The sequence below is a fragment of the Quercus lobata genome, chromosome 8 (assembly GCF_001633185.2).
Source record: "Quercus lobata isolate SW786 chromosome 8, ValleyOak3.0 Primary Assembly, whole genome shotgun sequence".
Taxonomy (NCBI): domain Eukaryota; kingdom Viridiplantae; phylum Streptophyta; class Magnoliopsida; order Fagales; family Fagaceae; genus Quercus; species Quercus lobata.
Window position 1 is genome coordinate 46,390,944 of NC_044911.1, and position 17,423 is coordinate 46,408,366.

The 17,423-nt window shown below is 33.8% G+C and overlaps 1 protein-coding gene and 1 pseudogene across 1 annotated transcript; both read right to left on the reverse strand.

Moving 5' to 3' along the window:
- Positions 1–2,123: 2,123 nt before the first annotated feature.
- Positions 2,124–3,404, reverse strand: LOC115956963. Its single transcript, XM_031075222.1, has 2 exons — positions 3,260–3,404; positions 2,124–3,052 (listed from the first exon to the last, which is right to left on the reverse strand). The coding sequence occupies exons 1-2, from the start codon at positions 3,402–3,404 to the stop codon at positions 2,124–2,126; spliced, it is 1,074 nt and encodes a 357-aa protein (XP_030931082.1).
- An 11,411-nt stretch (positions 3,405–14,815) lies between these two features.
- LOC115956965 lies at positions 14,816–17,335 on the reverse strand (annotated as a pseudogene).
- Positions 17,336–17,423: the final 88 nt, after the last annotated feature.

The window sequence follows — 17,423 nt, forward strand, 5'->3', positions numbered from 1 at the left end:
CTACGGGCAAGATGTCACTTTTGAGGAATTTCAATATGGGATCCATCCAGCTCGGCACTAGATTGACTTGATGAACCTGATGTACGTCCTTTTCTGGTGGGGTGGGGGTATACAAATCTTCAACGATTATCACTCGGGGAAAACTCCATGTTGAAGAGGTGGCAAGGGTTGCCAGGGAGTCGGCATGAGTATTTTCACCTCGGGGGATATGCGAGAAGTCGAAAGACTCAAATTTCGTTTGCATATGCCTAACTTGACTAAAATACCCCTGCATTCTTGGATCTCAGGCTTCCAGTTCTCCCTTCACTTGGCCGACTACCAATCTTGAATCCGAGAATAATTCTGCTACCTTTCCACCCATTTTCTGGACCATACTCATTCCCATCAATAAAGTTTCGTATTCTGCTTCGTTGTTAGTAGCTGAGAATCTCAATCTCAAGGACTTCTCAATGATGATATCTTCAGGGGATATCAAAACTAGCCCCAATCCTGCCCCCCGTTGGTTTGCTGCTCCGTCCACATATACTCTCCAGGAGGGACCGCCTTTTGTGGAGATCAGACCAACCGATTTTTCATCCATGTCATTTTGCTTCATGTTAGCTTCTTCTGGGCACTTGGCGAACTCAGCTACCAGATTGGCAAGGACTTGGCCTTTCACAGAGGTGCGAGGCATATACTTGATGTCGAAAGCACCTAGGATTGTGCCCACTTAGCAATTCTCCCAGTGTAGTCTGCACTTCTAAGTATGGACTTGAGAGGTAACTGAGTCAAGACAACCACAGTATGGGCTTGAAAGTAATGTGGAAGTTTACGTGTTGCATGGACCACCGCCAAGATGGCCTTTTCCAATGATAAGTACCTCACCTCGGCTTCATGAAAGGACTTACTTACGTAATAAACTGGTCTTTGTATGCCGCTGTCCTCTCGTATTAAGACAAAACTAACTACATGAGGGGCAACTGCCAGATAAGCAAACAGCACCTCATCCACCTCAGGACTAGACATGATAGGCGGCCTGGACAGGTACTCCTTCAACTGCCGAAACGCCACAGCACACTCCTCTGTCCATTCAAATCCTTTCCACTTATGCAGTAGAAGGAAAAATGGACGACACCTCTCGGCCGATCTAGAGATAAATCGGTTCAAAGCAGCAGTCATTCTAGTCAGTTTTTGCACCTCTTTTGGATTCTGAGGTGCTTGTAAATCGTTGATGGCCTTAATCTGATCTGGGTTCACTTCAATTCCTCTATGAGTCACCATGTATCCCAAGAACCTCCCGGAGCCTACACTAAAGGAACACTTTGAAGCATTCAGGCATAGCTTATGCTTTCTCAATATTCCAAAGATGTTCGTGAGATCTTCCACATGCTCGAACACCACCTTACTCTTCACTACCATGTCATCAATATAGACTTCAATGTTTCTGCCCAATTGCAGTTCGAACATTTTAGTCATTATCCGTTTTTAGGTAAATCTTGCATTTTTCAAACCAAATGGCATCACCTTATAATGATAGTTTCCAATAGGGGTGACAAAAGCCGTCTTCTCTTGATCGTCCAAAGCTAACGGTATTTGGTGATATCCTTGGAAGGCATCCAAAAAACTCATCTGGGGATGACCAACGGTTGCATCCACCAACTGGTTTATCTTTGGCATGGGGAAAGGATCCTTGGGACAAGTCTTATTGAGGTCCGTGAAGTCCACGCACACTCGCCACTTTCCTGTCTTCTTCTTTACCACCACCGTATTGACTAACCATTGTGGGTAAAAAACTTCTTTGATAGCCCCAGCTTGCTTGAGCTTGGTCACCTCACTTCTGACAGCTTCAGCATGCTCTTTTAATGGTCGCCGAGGTGGTTGTTTTTTGGGAATGACAAAAGGATTCACATTGAGTTGATGACAAATGAAATTCGGATCTATACCTGGGGCTTCATATGGGCTCCATGCGAACACATCTACATTTGCTCTGAGGAATTCCAGCAATCTCTCTTCTCTTGCAAAGGCAGTTTAGCCCTAACCTGGAAGAATCTTTCCGGATCATCAGCAACAATTACCCTCTCCAAATCTTCACACTTTACCTCGTCGGCTAGTCCATCTAAGGGTAATGCTGGGGGTTTTAATTACTATAATCCATTATCGGCGGTAGCCGAGGTCTCTGCCTCTGGCCAATGTTGTATAGCCGCTACCAGGCATTGCCAAGCTGCAACCTGGCTTCCTACTATCTCCAATACTTGCCCTCCAAATGGGTACTTCACTTTCTGATGTAAAGTAGATGAGACTGCTCCCAGGGTATGAAGCCAAGGTCTGCCCATAATAGCCGTGTATGGAGAGAAAACGTCTACAACAATGAAGTCCACCTCCACCACATCCATAGTGGTTTGCACAGGTAGTCTGATCTGTCCTTTTGGAGTAACCATCCTTCCCTCAAAACTCACCAGAGGGGAACTGTAGGCTGCTAAGTCCTCTGGCTTCAGACCTAGCCCTTTATACAAATCTGGGTACATTATATCAACAGCACTACCTTGATCAATAATCACCCTTTTTACATCGTACCCATCAATTCTCAGCGTGACTACCAGAGCATCATCATTGGGCTGTATGGTTCCAACCTTGTCCTCGTTCGAAAAGCCCAAAATCAGGGGGACGTCCACCTTGGCTCTCTTCAACGCTTGGCAATGATCCTCAGCCGGAGGTCGGAACACCAACAGTACCCTGGAAGGACAAGATCCAATCCTCCTTGGGGCGGCAAAAATAACGTTTATCGTACCAAGGGGGAGTCTTGAAGAAGCGTCCCCATGCATTTCTGAGCCTGCCTGGCTTACCCTACTACTGGAATGATGCAATAATTGCTTCAATTTCCCCTCTCGGATCAACTGCTCCAAATGGTTCCATAAGTTCCTGCAATCCTCCGTCGTGTGCCCATGATCTTGATGATAGTGACAATAAAGGTTCGGGTTGCATCTCTTAGGCTCTCCTGCCATCTTGTTTGGCCAATTAAAAAAGGGCTCATTCTTTATCTTCTCTAATACCTGCTGCACTGGCTCCTGAAACACTGCATTAACCACCTGGGTGTCAACAGAACCTGATTGCCCAACGAAGTCTTTCCGAGGTCGGTTATTATTGTAACAGTCCAACCTGAAATCCCTCCTCTCCTGAGGGATTACCTTAGCCTTTCCTTTTCCCTGAAGTTGGTCTTCTTCTACTCTTTTGTACTTATCAATCCTATCCATCAATTGGTGTACACTGGTAACAGATTTACCAGTTAGAGATTTCCTTAAATCATGTTCGGCTGGAAGGCCAGCCTTGAAAGTACTTATGGCCACATCATCATGCTCTCCCTCTATTTCATTAAACATTTCCCAGTATCTATCTGAATAAACCTTGAGAGTCTCGGCATCTCGCATGGACATAGACAGCAAGGATCCCAAAGGCCGAGGAACCTTACTGCAAGTGATAAAGCGAGCGCCAAAAGCCCGGGTAAGCTTTTTGAAGGACTCAATAGAGTTGGCCCTTAAACCGTTGAACCATCTCATCGCCACCGAACCCAAACTTGATGGAAAGACCTTGCACATCAAAGCCTCATCCCTGGAGTAGATAGCCATCTTTTGGCTAAAATGGCTAACGTGTTCTACTGGGTCTGACCGGCCATCATATAGGGTGAATGTAGGCTGGTGGAATCACCGAGGAAGGATCGCATCTTCTATATTCCTTGTGAAAGGTGATTTGGAGACTTGGCTTAACGCTTTGTTCATAGCGTTGTTCCCCAAGCCCCTGCTAGACGGGCTTTTGTACTGATGTCGATGGTCGTGCTCCTCTTCATAGGAGAGTCTCACTAGGCGGAGTTCTGGATCTCTGCCTATAACTAGCTCTATCCGTCTCCTCGGATGATGGTTCGGAGCAAGGTGGAGAACGTTCTCGTCGGGCATGGCGCAACTCTCTTTTCAACTCGTCAATCTCACGTTGCAGATTCCTGTCATTTTTTGCATGGGAAACATGACTCTTCCCACGAGAGCGACTTTTGGTGGTATGAGTTGTGCACACACTCCCCTCATGGCCTTCTCTTCGTTCGGGACTCCGGTGCGGATTACCATGCTGGAAGCCCCTTAACTCTGCTTGGTGTGGGTTGGCATCTACCTGATGTGGTCCTGCTGCGTAGTGATGTGGACCTGCTTCCTCCATCATGAACGTTGCATCGGATTTCTTTTAAGTTAGATCAAGCTCTTCCCACAAACGGCGCCAATTGTAAGGACTCAATTTGTAACAATCCCAAATTCGTATTGGGTTTGAATGTTAAAGCCCCAAATAATAAATTTGTAGAGCGTGGATATCAAAGAACTAGGTTAACTCCAAAAGAAAAACGATTAAACTTAACGTTTATAGATGGATTAACACTAATATAACGATCAATTTCTCCTTAAAACAAGTTCAGTTCTTTATTTCATAAGGTTTTCTTCTAAGTACTACTCGTTTAGAAGTTTCGATCCCTTTTTCTCAATGCATTCTTCCATGTTATATACTGCCCTCTTGGTGTCATCTTCACCACACACGTGTAGGTTGGGTTCGGGGGATCCCTTCCTGTCCCATCCAACACCTTCTGGAACCTCCAACCAGCAGCTGTAAGGCTGCCTCATCACTGTTCAGGCATCATCTCCACATTAATGCGGCCAGAAAGTTGGTTGAGAGGTAATTAGTGCGGAGGCAGCTGTTGTTAAAGATATTTGTTTACCTTTTCTTTCTTACCCTTGGTCCTATGTCCCACCTTCAGTGGCAATGTAGTTCTGAAGTGTGTTTGCAACAATATGGCATTCAGGTCGTCCTCGGACTCATACTGCAGAGAAGGATTTTGTCCTCGAACGAATACTGAACTCACCTCACATGATATCTACTCTCCTTTTCATTTGGTTACCCTTATAACCTGATATGGGCCTCCTCGGACAGTTTTACATCCTCGGATGGGACACAGGCCCAGTTAACACGATTTTAATAATTATTGATTAATCGCCCCCCACAATTATTATTTTCATTTTTTTTTCTTTAGCGTTATTATTGGTTTTTTGTCTTCATGTGATTTTAATTAATGAATTCAAAACATTCGAAAACATTATCAAGTTTCTAAAGGCTCCTTCTTTGTTTTTATTAAATTGATTAGGTTTTGTGTATTGGTTGCCTTTTGTTTAAACTAATTTTCTTAGCTTTGATCTAATTTATATGCTTAGGGTTAGGGTCTTAGAATTAATGATTAAATATGGTTAGAATTAATAGATTAATTTTAACAATTTTCTTATTTGATTTTTATGTTACATCAAATTATCAAGATGTTCTACACGTGTATTCTTGAATTATCAACTTTAATTTTAATTTATAATATTATCAAGATTATATTAATTTTATATTTATCAATTGTTTAGCACTTTTTTTAAAATAATTATCAATTTAAAATTCAATTTGGAATTATCAATTTAATTTAGTTTTAGGAAGAAATCTTACCCCTTATTTTAGTGAGATAATTATTTACACTTAATAATTTTTCTTTTATTTTTATTGAATCTATTAAAATATATAACTATTTATACATTTATTTTATAAGTTTTTTCATAAAACCGTGCAACACACAGGCTTATAACTAGTTAATAATAAAAGTTGGGCTTAGAAGTCGTGGTTTTGCCAAATAGCTGTACTAAATTGCAGAAATCTTTTTAAAATTTTTTAAAAATTAATATAATTTTTTTTGTACTTATCTTCTTCTCCTATAATTTATAAATTGACAAAAAACTTAATTTGATTACAATCCAAACTCTTCATCTAATCCTTTTATTATTATAATTTATAAGTTGATAAGAGATTTTAATTTAATTAAAATTCAAACTCTTCATCTAATCCTTTTTTTTTAATTATATTACTATGTGTAAAAAAAAAAAAAAAAAACACGTAAAAAAAAAAAAAACCAGCAACAATCTTCATCTATTCCTTCTTTTAAATTTAAATTATATTACTTCGTGTAAAAAAAAAAATAATAATAATAATACCTGTAAAAAAAAAAAAAAAATTCCTTCTTTCAATAAAAGGAAAATGTTTTCTTTTTTCTTTCTGTTCATATGACCTTTTTTTTAATCCACTTTTTATGGGATTTGTGAGATAGCAACAAACAAATTGATTAGAAATCTTAATTCCAATAGGATTTAAATTCTATATCAAATGAAACTCTACCTATATATTAATATATATATATCCTTTTTAAAGTGAAGTTTATTCCAATATGTGAATGCCTAAATCCCATGATAGGTATCCATTCTTTCTTCATTATTATTTTTTCATTTTGTTTAAGCTATTTTTCTTTAACTTCAAAAAAACTAATAAAAACTTCTCACATATGTCTTAACCCAATTCATAATATTAAACTTTTATACTCATTTATTCTTTTCTACAATAATTGGTTCAAGTTTTAGTTATATACTTACACTTTCATCTCTCAAAGTGATAGACAAAACAAATAGGTTTATTCTTTGTACTTTTTCTAAATTTATATCTTAATTTATAATTTGTCTTAATTTCTTAATTTTAAATTATGAATAATTTTGATTATATTCTTTATATTGAATGTAAATTGTTGTTTATAGGTTTTTGATTGCGTTATATTTTTCAGAAAAATAAAATAAAATAAAATAAAAGAGTTGATATAATTTTGGCAACAAAACTAAATAGATAAGCCTAAAAAATGTTTACTAATAATAGTTTTATTAGTAACTTTTTATTAACATGATTTAAAAAAATTGAATAGAGAGATAATTTATTAACGTGATTTAAACTCTACTAAATTTTTTTTAAGGGATTGGTTTAAAAAAATTTCAAAGTAATATTCTAATTATTAACTACTCTGCGTTAACTTCTAACTATCAAAACCCACAATTGAAATACTAATCTGTATGAGATACTACTTTCCAAAGATTAATATCTTAACTATTATATATTAAAGCTGACTTTTTTTTTAAATTAATAAAAGAAGGGTTTTCTCACTCCCTGCAAAATGAAGAGATTATAACAAGAATTAGCTAGACAAGAGTAAGACTACACCGCCTCTTTTCTACAATAAATGTTAAATTCAGAAATTTTTTCATGCATATACACATGCTACACAAAGGAATTATAATAAGAATTAGCTAGATAGGAGGAAGACTACACCACCTCTTTTGTACAATAAATATTAAATTCAGATAATTTTTCATGCATATACACACATGTAGCGTGCAACATATAAGACTTAAACTTTAAGTTTAAACTTAAACTTGGTAGGGTGAAACTTATTCAAGTTTCAGTGCCTTTTTCCATGCTTTAAGGACAAAAATTAAATTATCATGTGAGTTTTTCTCTACTTCAAATTTTTAAATGTTTAATAATTTAGATTGTTCTTAATTATTGAATTGAGGTTTCACTTAAACATGATCTCAATTATTGTTTTGAATAGTTTTTAACTATTAAATTCAAGGATTTTCCATTTAAATATATGTGACTAATTAAGCTTAAAGTTCAATGTATTATTGAAAATCATTACACACACACACACATATATGCATTTTATGATACCTTAGTTTCACATAACATGCATTCATTATGTAACTTAAAAATAAAATATTCATTTATTTTTATTATTTATTTTAAGTAAATTAATAAAAAAATTATTTATATATAAATTTTGATTAAGCCGTGCATCGCACGGTCATAATGCTATTATTATAATAAAACTATTAGAAGCAAAAAAAAACTAACTCAACATCTCCCATATAGAAAAATTAGACAATACATTTGACCCATGCAAAGTTTCTGTGAATGTATTTTGGTAACGGGTAATTAGTGAGTACTCTTGAAGTACCATAAATGTGTATTCTCCTCTTTCACATAACTGTGGATCTTACTAATTAAATTTATGGTGGGACTCACAATTTATATGAGAGGAGAGAGTATGTATTTATAGTACTTCTGGAGTATTCAATAATTTTCCCTTAGTAATATATATATATATATATATATATATTATACCATTTATGAATTTCATTATTTTCGTAAGAAATACATATTGCCTAATAATTTATGGGAAATGCTAACGAATACTCTTAAAGTATTGGTTAACAACCCATTTAAAGAAAATTTTTATGAAAAAAGGAAAAAAAGCAATTAATGTGTTGATAGCTTTTTTTTATTTCTTATAAAAATGATACCAAAACTTTCCTAAAATAGATTATTAACCAATGTCCTAAGAACACTGGTTAACATGACCCATGATTTAAACCTATCAAGTATGAACACAACCACTTATACTATAATTTAATGAAAGCTTCTTGTGATAGTTAATTAGCAACGCTTGAAAGAGGGAACCTTAAAAAATTGCAGTCCTCTTTTGTTTACTCAAAAAGATTAAAAAAATAATAAAAGAATGGTTCTTTTATTAATCAAAAAAATGAATTTCACAACTGTCACGAGGCTTTTGAGTATTATATAGTGAAGACCATAACCAAATCATATATGCCTATTCTTCCTGTTGCCCCGTGGGGGAGGCAGGAAGTAGTATGGAATATGAGGTCATTGTATAATAGTTTTTACTGGATAATATACAAATTCATAACCTTCTTAATTAATTAAAATTTAAGATACAATATAGCACAAAATAGTTTCTGTTATGTGTATTAACTAATAGCAAAGCATTGTCCAAATCTTTCAATGCTGCCCTCTGCGGCACTGTCTGATAGGCTTCCATAAACTGTTGCAGAGAACGAGACAAATTACAATCCGATATGATGGTCTTTTTCTTTTTTTAAAAATGTATTTAAGTGTGAACACTGAGTTTATGGTATTATCCCCTCAAAAAAAAAAGATTATGGTATTTCAAATGGGTCCATTTTGCTTCTATAAGATTGTACCATATTGTTATTAACTTATCATCGTTGTTGACTATTTATTATTATTATTACTACGTTGTTAATACTTATCAATCATCATACACACGAGCAATTTTTTATTTTATTTACTTTCTGTAGGTGGCATTAGTTCACCATATGGTATAGTTTATCTTCTTCTTCTTCTTTTTTTTCCTTTTCTTTTTCTAAGAAGATGGTATAGTTTAGCTTGATATAAGTAGGCTTTGGCGGGTTGGAAAAATTCCCAACTACCGCCAACACTCCAAACTACCAAAATGTTGGGTTAGTTGAAAATTTGGGTTGTTTCAACTCAAAGAATTGGATGGTTTAGTTTTAGTTATGTGTTGTGTACTAAACTTCAAACTTTATTTTATCATTGACAAAGAAATTTAAAAAGTATTTCCCATAAATCCTATAAACCATTGAAGGACTTGCTACAAAAATATAAACCATTAAAGGAAATCATAGGAAGCGTCTACTTTCTCATAAATCAAACTACACACACATCTTATGTTGTGTGTGTGTGTGTTTGTTTGTTTAGACCCCTTAAAAACAAATTGTTTACACCTAGTGAATTAGCCAAATAGTTACTTAGGTTAATTATGAGATCTAGGTTAAATAGTAGTATATCATATCATGTAATGCGGAAAAATAAATAAGATAACGATATGATTACCCAGAAAAAACCAATTAAACCAACAATTTCAAGGTAAAAACCTAGGGAGAATTTGACCTAGCTATCCTCAAGGTAAATAAATCTACTAGAAAGAATTGAAGTTTACAAAAAATTTAACTCCTAAACTTAATGATACCTCCAGTAGAACTTACTAATACGACCACGTGCAGCTCCGACTCTGCGGACTTTTCTCTCTTGGATTTGCTAAACACAAGCTCCCACGCTTATGACTTTGAGATCACACTCAAAGGTTTCAGATCACCAATCGTTGTTGATCTTGTAGCAGCAACTTGATTCCACCAGTTCTTGATTGTAGATCTCTTGATCCGACAGATGCTTATTGAGTTAGAAGGTATAGAACCTCTCAAATCTCATAGGAGTAACTCATAAGACTTCCAAGAACTTCTAAAACGTAGTTAGAGTTATCCTTTTATACCAAGAAGTGTTTCACTTAAAACCCTAAACGTTTTGTAGTGTTTGGACTGAAATAGAATTCTAAAAAAAAAAATCCTAACTGCGATTTTCGATCGATCGAAATTTAATTTCAATCAGTTGAACCTCACTAAAATTAATTTCTCCTTTCTGCAGCTTGTAAGTTCTTAAATCCGGATTTGTACTATCATGAGTAATGTCTAATACATAATCTAGACATGTTTTGATCTTAGTTTGCTAACATACATAAAAATAGAAATCTAAATATTTAATCTTAAACATTTAGAACCTAACAATATATATATATATATATATATATTATCATTTTCTCCACAAAAAAAAAAGGGTTTTAAGCATATCCATGTCATTATGAATGCTTATGAATATGTTAAAAAAAATATCACATTTTCCATATTAACATATGTAGATCATGGAGTAAAAAAATAAATAATAAAAAAACTTAAATTTGATATGAGATATAGACTAACAAGATATGAATATATATTATAGGCGAATTGGGTCGAGTCTTAGTGGTTTAAAAAAAACACAACCTGCTATCCAATTCGACCCACCGCTTTAACACTTAAACCCACCCAACTTGCGTAGATATAAATATCATATTAATCTGGGGTGGGCCAGAGCCAAGCAATTCAGGTAGTTTGAGCTTATTGAGCGGGATATTGCACCGGCCCTAGATAAAAGTATAACTCTCCACATCTTTTATTGTAATGGGGAAGCTTTTGAAACGAAATTGCCCAATTAAGACCTACTTCTTTTACCTAACTCTCAATCCTTATTCGGGTAGGCTCTAGAAGAAGAACCATATTTGACATTGTGTCTTGTGTTTCCATTAAGGTTTGACATAATTAATTGACTGGTTCATTTGCCCTAGAGAGAGAGAGAGAGAGAGAGAGAGAGAGAGAGAGAGAGAGAGAGAGAGAGAGAGAGAGAGAGAGAGAGAGAGCTGTTTAACAGTTAAATTTGTCATGTTAATTTACTTGCTACGTTTGATATGGTATTATGCATCATATTTCTTATCTTTGATATACCTTTCAATACTAAAGGCCCGTTTAGTAGTACTGTTTAAGTATTGTTGTTCAGTTTTTAATGTTGTGAAAATACGTGTTTGAGTGTTATAGAAATACGTGTTAGAAATGTTATTGTTATTGAAACATTAAAAACTGTTGTCTAAACAACAGTGTCAAACAGCCCCTAACTCTTGCACTATAAAAAAAAACTTTAGCATGGATTTGATTACCTTTCGTTATGCAAGATTTGATTACCTTGGTTATGCAAGAAGTGATGCAAGATTTGATTACCTTCGTTATGCAAGATTTGATTACCTTCGTTATGCAAGAAGTGATAGTAAGTTGTAACAATAATCCATTATTTTAATGGACTACTTACAACCTAACCCACTTGGTTTAAACAACTGGTGGGACGATTAAATTCGATGCTATAATACGATTGAGTTCTTTCTGACTGTCTTGACTGACATAGTGAGGTGGGGAAGGTATAGAAATATATTCTTGACTTTTGTTCAATTTTTTTTTCTGTTCAAATGGTGAATCTTTGAATGTAGAACAATTTGTCCACTTCGAATCTTCTTCAGGCAATCCACAAATTGGTGATGACCAGCCCTTCAGAGTTCAATGCCACTTTATTTTGACTAGGAAAAAAAGTTTGAACAAGAGGCAATTGAGAAGCAACACTAGGTCTTACATGTGAATCTGTTGACATTGAACTAATTCCGCATCACTGTTCCATATCCTATCTGCCATTTCTCTCAGAAAAGTTTTGCCAACAATTGAGGAAAATTTTCTGTATAAAAATGTCAACTAGAGCGTTTTGAACAAGTAAGGGAACTGGTTTGAAGTTTGAAGTTTGAACCAATTATTTTCTCAGGATATCTAATACATGACCATGTAAATAACAACTGAACAATAATTTTGCATTTCGTCAACACAAGTGGAAGAATAAACTAAAATTGAGCATGATCAGAAAAAGAAGGAATCTATCAGAGACAGACTGCTTACTTTAATTAAGGGAGAACCCACTTTGTATCTTTGAGTACTATTCCAGATTCTGACGGCATAACCAAAGTGCAACCAAATGGATAATTAAACAATAAATTAAGAATAACCTTTGATCTTATATTCCAACTTCCTCTGTGAAGATTTGATTCGGTATGCAATTTAGTTTTTATAATTTTAATTCTTCTGCAACTTGCTTTGCGTGCTTAATATTCACCACCAATGCACAATACTAATTTAGTTTCTTTTCCCTTAAAAAAAAAAAAAAGAAGAAAAACAAATCCTCTTTAATGTTTGCTTTATCAATAGCTATTACAATTGGTTGGTACTCAAAACTCAATTCTGGTTCCACAGAGATTTACTCGAACACAGCATATGCCACATGAATTATATGATACTATATTGTGCAAATAATCTAATTAGCGAAATATTTAATTTTAAGGTCTTAATCTACGTCAGGTAGACTGTCATGGTTAATGAGGATTAAAGATGCTAGTCTTTGTCGCATTGGAATCATATCTTAGTTTCATTGTACTCAATGATTCTGTTATTTTTGTGTAATAACTTGTTTGTCAAGCAACTGTTTGTTTTTGCCAGTTTAATTAATATTAAGCTACTTAATTATCCATCTTTCCATATTGATGATGTGGGAAAGAAAAAATTTAATTTGTGCACGAGGACAGCACAGTTTTTCAAGGAAAGGAACATATATCAGCGAATTTTTTAATGTGCCATTACGTAGTTTATAGATATATAAAAATCATTTCAACGCACTAATGGTAGTAATATATATATATATATATATATATAATTTTTTTCACAATTGTTGAAATGACTTGTTTTGGTTGTGACAATATCACTTTCATTAGGTGTTTTGCACTAACATACTTTTTTTATACACTAATCACAACCAGCCGATCATGTTAACAATTGTGAAAATATTGTGTCTTTAAACTTATTGTGTATATCATTGACATAGATTTACCCCCAGACCACTAGGTGGCAATTCAAATTATTACACCTGTCTTTTTAGTTACATGACATATTTAATGACTCGTGTGATATAATATATGCGGACATGAATGGTTTTATAAATTGTCACATAATGAATTGGACCTTTAAGGAAATTATTTCAAATTACTTTTTTTTTTTTTTTTTGAGAAATTACTTCAAACCAATTTGAAGGAAAACTTTGTCTATATATTACAATATAACTCTTTAATCTTTAATGTTAACTTTTCTCTCAAAATTTTTTCCCATACTTCCAAAAATAATTCTAATTCCATTAATAGGAACTACTTGGTCATTACAACTTGGTAATGTTATAAATATATATATATATATATATATATATTTTTTTTTTTTTTTTCTTTTAAAAAAAAGAAGAAGTTTTCAAAAGAGGCTAGTCATTAGTTATCTTAAACCAGCCTCATACACATGTAGTATGCACATACTTAGAATGTTGCCAAACATCATTTTAGATTATTATTATTATTTTTTTTTTTAAATCTAAGTAAGTGGTGCCCTAAATTTTGACAAGATTATCTTACACCTTATCCATGAAATGACCTAGAAATCTATAAACTGATAGTATGGTGGATTGAACTTGGGATCTTCAGGTTTACGTCATACCTTACATTAATGAACCCATTATCTCGGTACCCAAATAGGCCAAGGGTGAATTATGATAATTGGAAGTTAATAGATTTTTATTTCCATGTTTTGAATTATTAAATTGTTAATCCCTTTGTACCATATTGTTGGCTATGCAATCTATTCTATTTGGGATGTCCGGTAATATGATTATGTTTAAAAGTCAATAAACACAACATTGATAATGTTTTCATTTATCTTTTACATTATTTAAAAAATTAATACCCTTCTTTCATTAATTTTTAAATTAAATCACATCCAATTAACTCAAGTAGTGAAATATTTTGTTGTCGAATAAAAATTTGGGTTTGAATTTCATCTATTCCAAAACAAATTAATGTGGGGGGTTTAGGTGATAGTCCAATGATAATAATATCCTATGTGGCTTATTTATAGTTGGAACTCACCTTCCGCCTCCCCCACTATCCCACTACAAGAAATTTGGTCTCTAGCGACGGCATATAATCATCACTAATGCTTTAAATATCGTCACTAATTATATTGGCTACGAAAAATGTCATCGCTAACTTTCATTAAAAGAAAATGGCAACAAAAAAGTTTTTTAGTTACAAATACGATACTATTAACGACGACAAAGTTGTCACTAATAGTGACAATTGTCATCATAAATAACTTAAGAACCCAAGACGAAATGTCATCGCTACTAGCTCATTAGTAGTGACGATTTTTTTTGTCGTCATTAGTAGATTATTATTAAGGAAGACATTTTTGTTGTCGCTAATGTGTCATTACTAGCAACGACGCTTGCTGTCGCCATAAATAATGATATATTAGTGACCACAAACATGTTATCACTAAAAATTGCATATTAGTGATGATATTGTTTGTCGTCGCTAATGATATGATAAAATATTAGCGTTGACATTGTCGTCGCTAATAATATTTTACATTTTTTAATTTTTTTTTAAATTTACATTCTAAATTTTACATGGGTACCTGTTAGGAAATAACAAAGCACAATCCTATGCACATAAAAAATTTTCAATCACAAATACTCATATAAGCATAACAACTACTTAATCAATAACTACTAATAAGGGAAAACAATACTCAAGTTCAATATCATATACATAATAAAAGTTCCAATCTATTCACTCAAATACTAATAAAATGATAACGAATTCCTCATGAAGATATGCAACCAAGCTGAAACTTGTTGCAATGAAATATATTCCCCTCTTCATCATCTCATTAATGCATGGACATGTGCGCTTCCATGAAATCATAGAGAGAGTGATGAAAAGAACCAGTCGATGGTGAAGTTCCTTTGCAAGTTTCTCGAGCAAAGGTCGTGGAGGAAGCTCTGTAGGGGAAACAATGGTCAAAAATTTTAGAGAGGCTCTGTGACCCATAGCCTAAAATTAAAATTTCATGATCTGAACACAACCCCTTTTAGGCTTTTACATCACCAAGATTGCACTAAGAAAAACCTAATATGAAGTGGCTCAACCAATCCAATCATCCCCACTAACCCTTAATAGGAAACATCTTTTTCCATAAGTTTAAAATCCATCAGAACAGTGCAAACCAAACCCATGATAAAACACATGATTCTTGAAAAACAAATAAGAAAATTAGGAACAATTGAAGAAATGTTTTCTCAGAAAGGATGGCTCACTAGCAACACAAGGGTCCAGATTTGCATCATCGGCTGAAGCTGCAGTACAAGAAGCCCCTGGAACATGATACACACCTGCATTTTTGGAGAGCTCCCTTTTACAAACATCATCGAGTAAGGAAAAACATCTGACCACCTTTATAGTTTCACCAACAATATATACCTTAAAGAGGACACCTCCTACAATCATGATAGGAGTGACAATTTTGAAATTACAACATTTTTGTGGCAACTGTGAAGGTAATAAGACATGTCTTACAATTGCATACCATGGTTAACAAACTCTGAAGAACAAGTGGAGGTTCAAGTTTTTGAAGGAAGTTTTGATCAAATACGAGTGATAATGCATGTGACTTTGCAATTCCATCAACAATTAATGGCTTTGCAATTGAAACAAATATGAGAATGTAAAATCATCACCAAACCATTACAAATCCACTACTAATGATTTCCTAAAAGCCATTTAGGCAGCAACTTTCAGCATAAATCCTAAATCTTATAAATCCTAAAGCTAAGAAAAGAACCTTATAAATCCCAAATCTTTCTTCTTTATAAGTAAACTATATAAATATTATAATTATTTAACGCTCATAAGTGAGCCTAGCACAAGAATTATACATGTTTCAGGCAAATAAAACCAAACCAACAAAAAACACAATTATAATCTCATTCATAATTGATAATTAAACAAGATTCATTCAAGAAAGGACAAAAAAGTGGGCGTAACCATAGCACATAGGAAGTATACAAAACAAGATCCAACAAGGAACAAGACAAAGAAGAAAAAGAAAAGAAAAGTAACAGCTAAAATTCCATATCCAATTTTCTCAGTATTTCCAAACTAGTCTCCTTTAAAAAAGGGCTCCATAACTCAAATTAAATTAAGACCCTTTTTACAATTCACCAGTCAATTACACCCAAAACACACAAAAACTCAAAAATCATTCAAAACCCATGATACTCTAAGACATAGAGACCCACAACTGAACCATGAAAAAATTGCGGATTTTCAAAGATACCCACAACTTTTTTACCAAAATTAAGGAATACCCAGAAGGTAAAATGAAGAGAGATCATCAAAAGAACCTCAATTTAACACAACTAGGAAAAATGTGAACTTTGACACTCCCCAAAGTTGAAGTGTAAAACTTTGAGTTTAGTTTCTTCTTCTATAAAAAATAAAAAATAAAAACTTTCTTTCTTTCACACAATGTCTGCTAAACGCCTTGGACTTACAAGTTGAACAAAAGAGTGAGATCGTGCTCTTTTCTGATCACGTTTGTGCCTTCAAGACAAACCACCATTGGTACTTTCAGCATAACCTTCAAAACAAGACCCAACAGAAGTTAACTCTTTAGCAAATTGCTTGGAGGCAATAAAGTCATTAAATTAAACTGAAGTTGAAAGAAAAGTAACAATTTAAAATGTTATGATAGTTCAATTATCACAAAGTGTCTTTTCTATCATTCCTTTTTCCATTTAATTTTTCATTAAAAGATGTCAAAAATGTTCATCTCTTTGAAATTAATTTCCATGAAATACTTTTAGTAAATGTTTCACAAAATTTATTCAAAATTAATTTTCTAGCCTCTTTTGTACGCACTTTGTTTGATTGATCTTGAGCTAGGTGACTCACATCTAGTGATTCAATTCCAATGTTCATAGACTCTTGTCTTGTACATAATTTCTAGTCATTTTATTATTCTTTTGGCTAATTCATGCCTTTTTTGCATGAAATAGTTTTTTTTTTTCAATAAATTATTCTTACTAATAAAAATAAAATGATATATCATCCAAATATAAGAGAAAGAAAATGTAAGCGTTAAAAACACAAAATGCAATAATTTTATGGGCCAGAGGACATGGTACTAATAAGAAGGTTAACCATGTCCAAGAAAGTAGAAACCGTTGAGAATGAACCTGAGATAATCAAACACAAACTAACCTGTTTTGCAGCATTGACAATTCCACTTGCTATTATATCACATTTCATTATTCCTCCAAAAATGTTCTCTCTCTCTCTCTCTCTCTCTCTCTCTCTCTCTCTCTCTCTCTCTCTCTCTCTCTCTCATATTTTATAT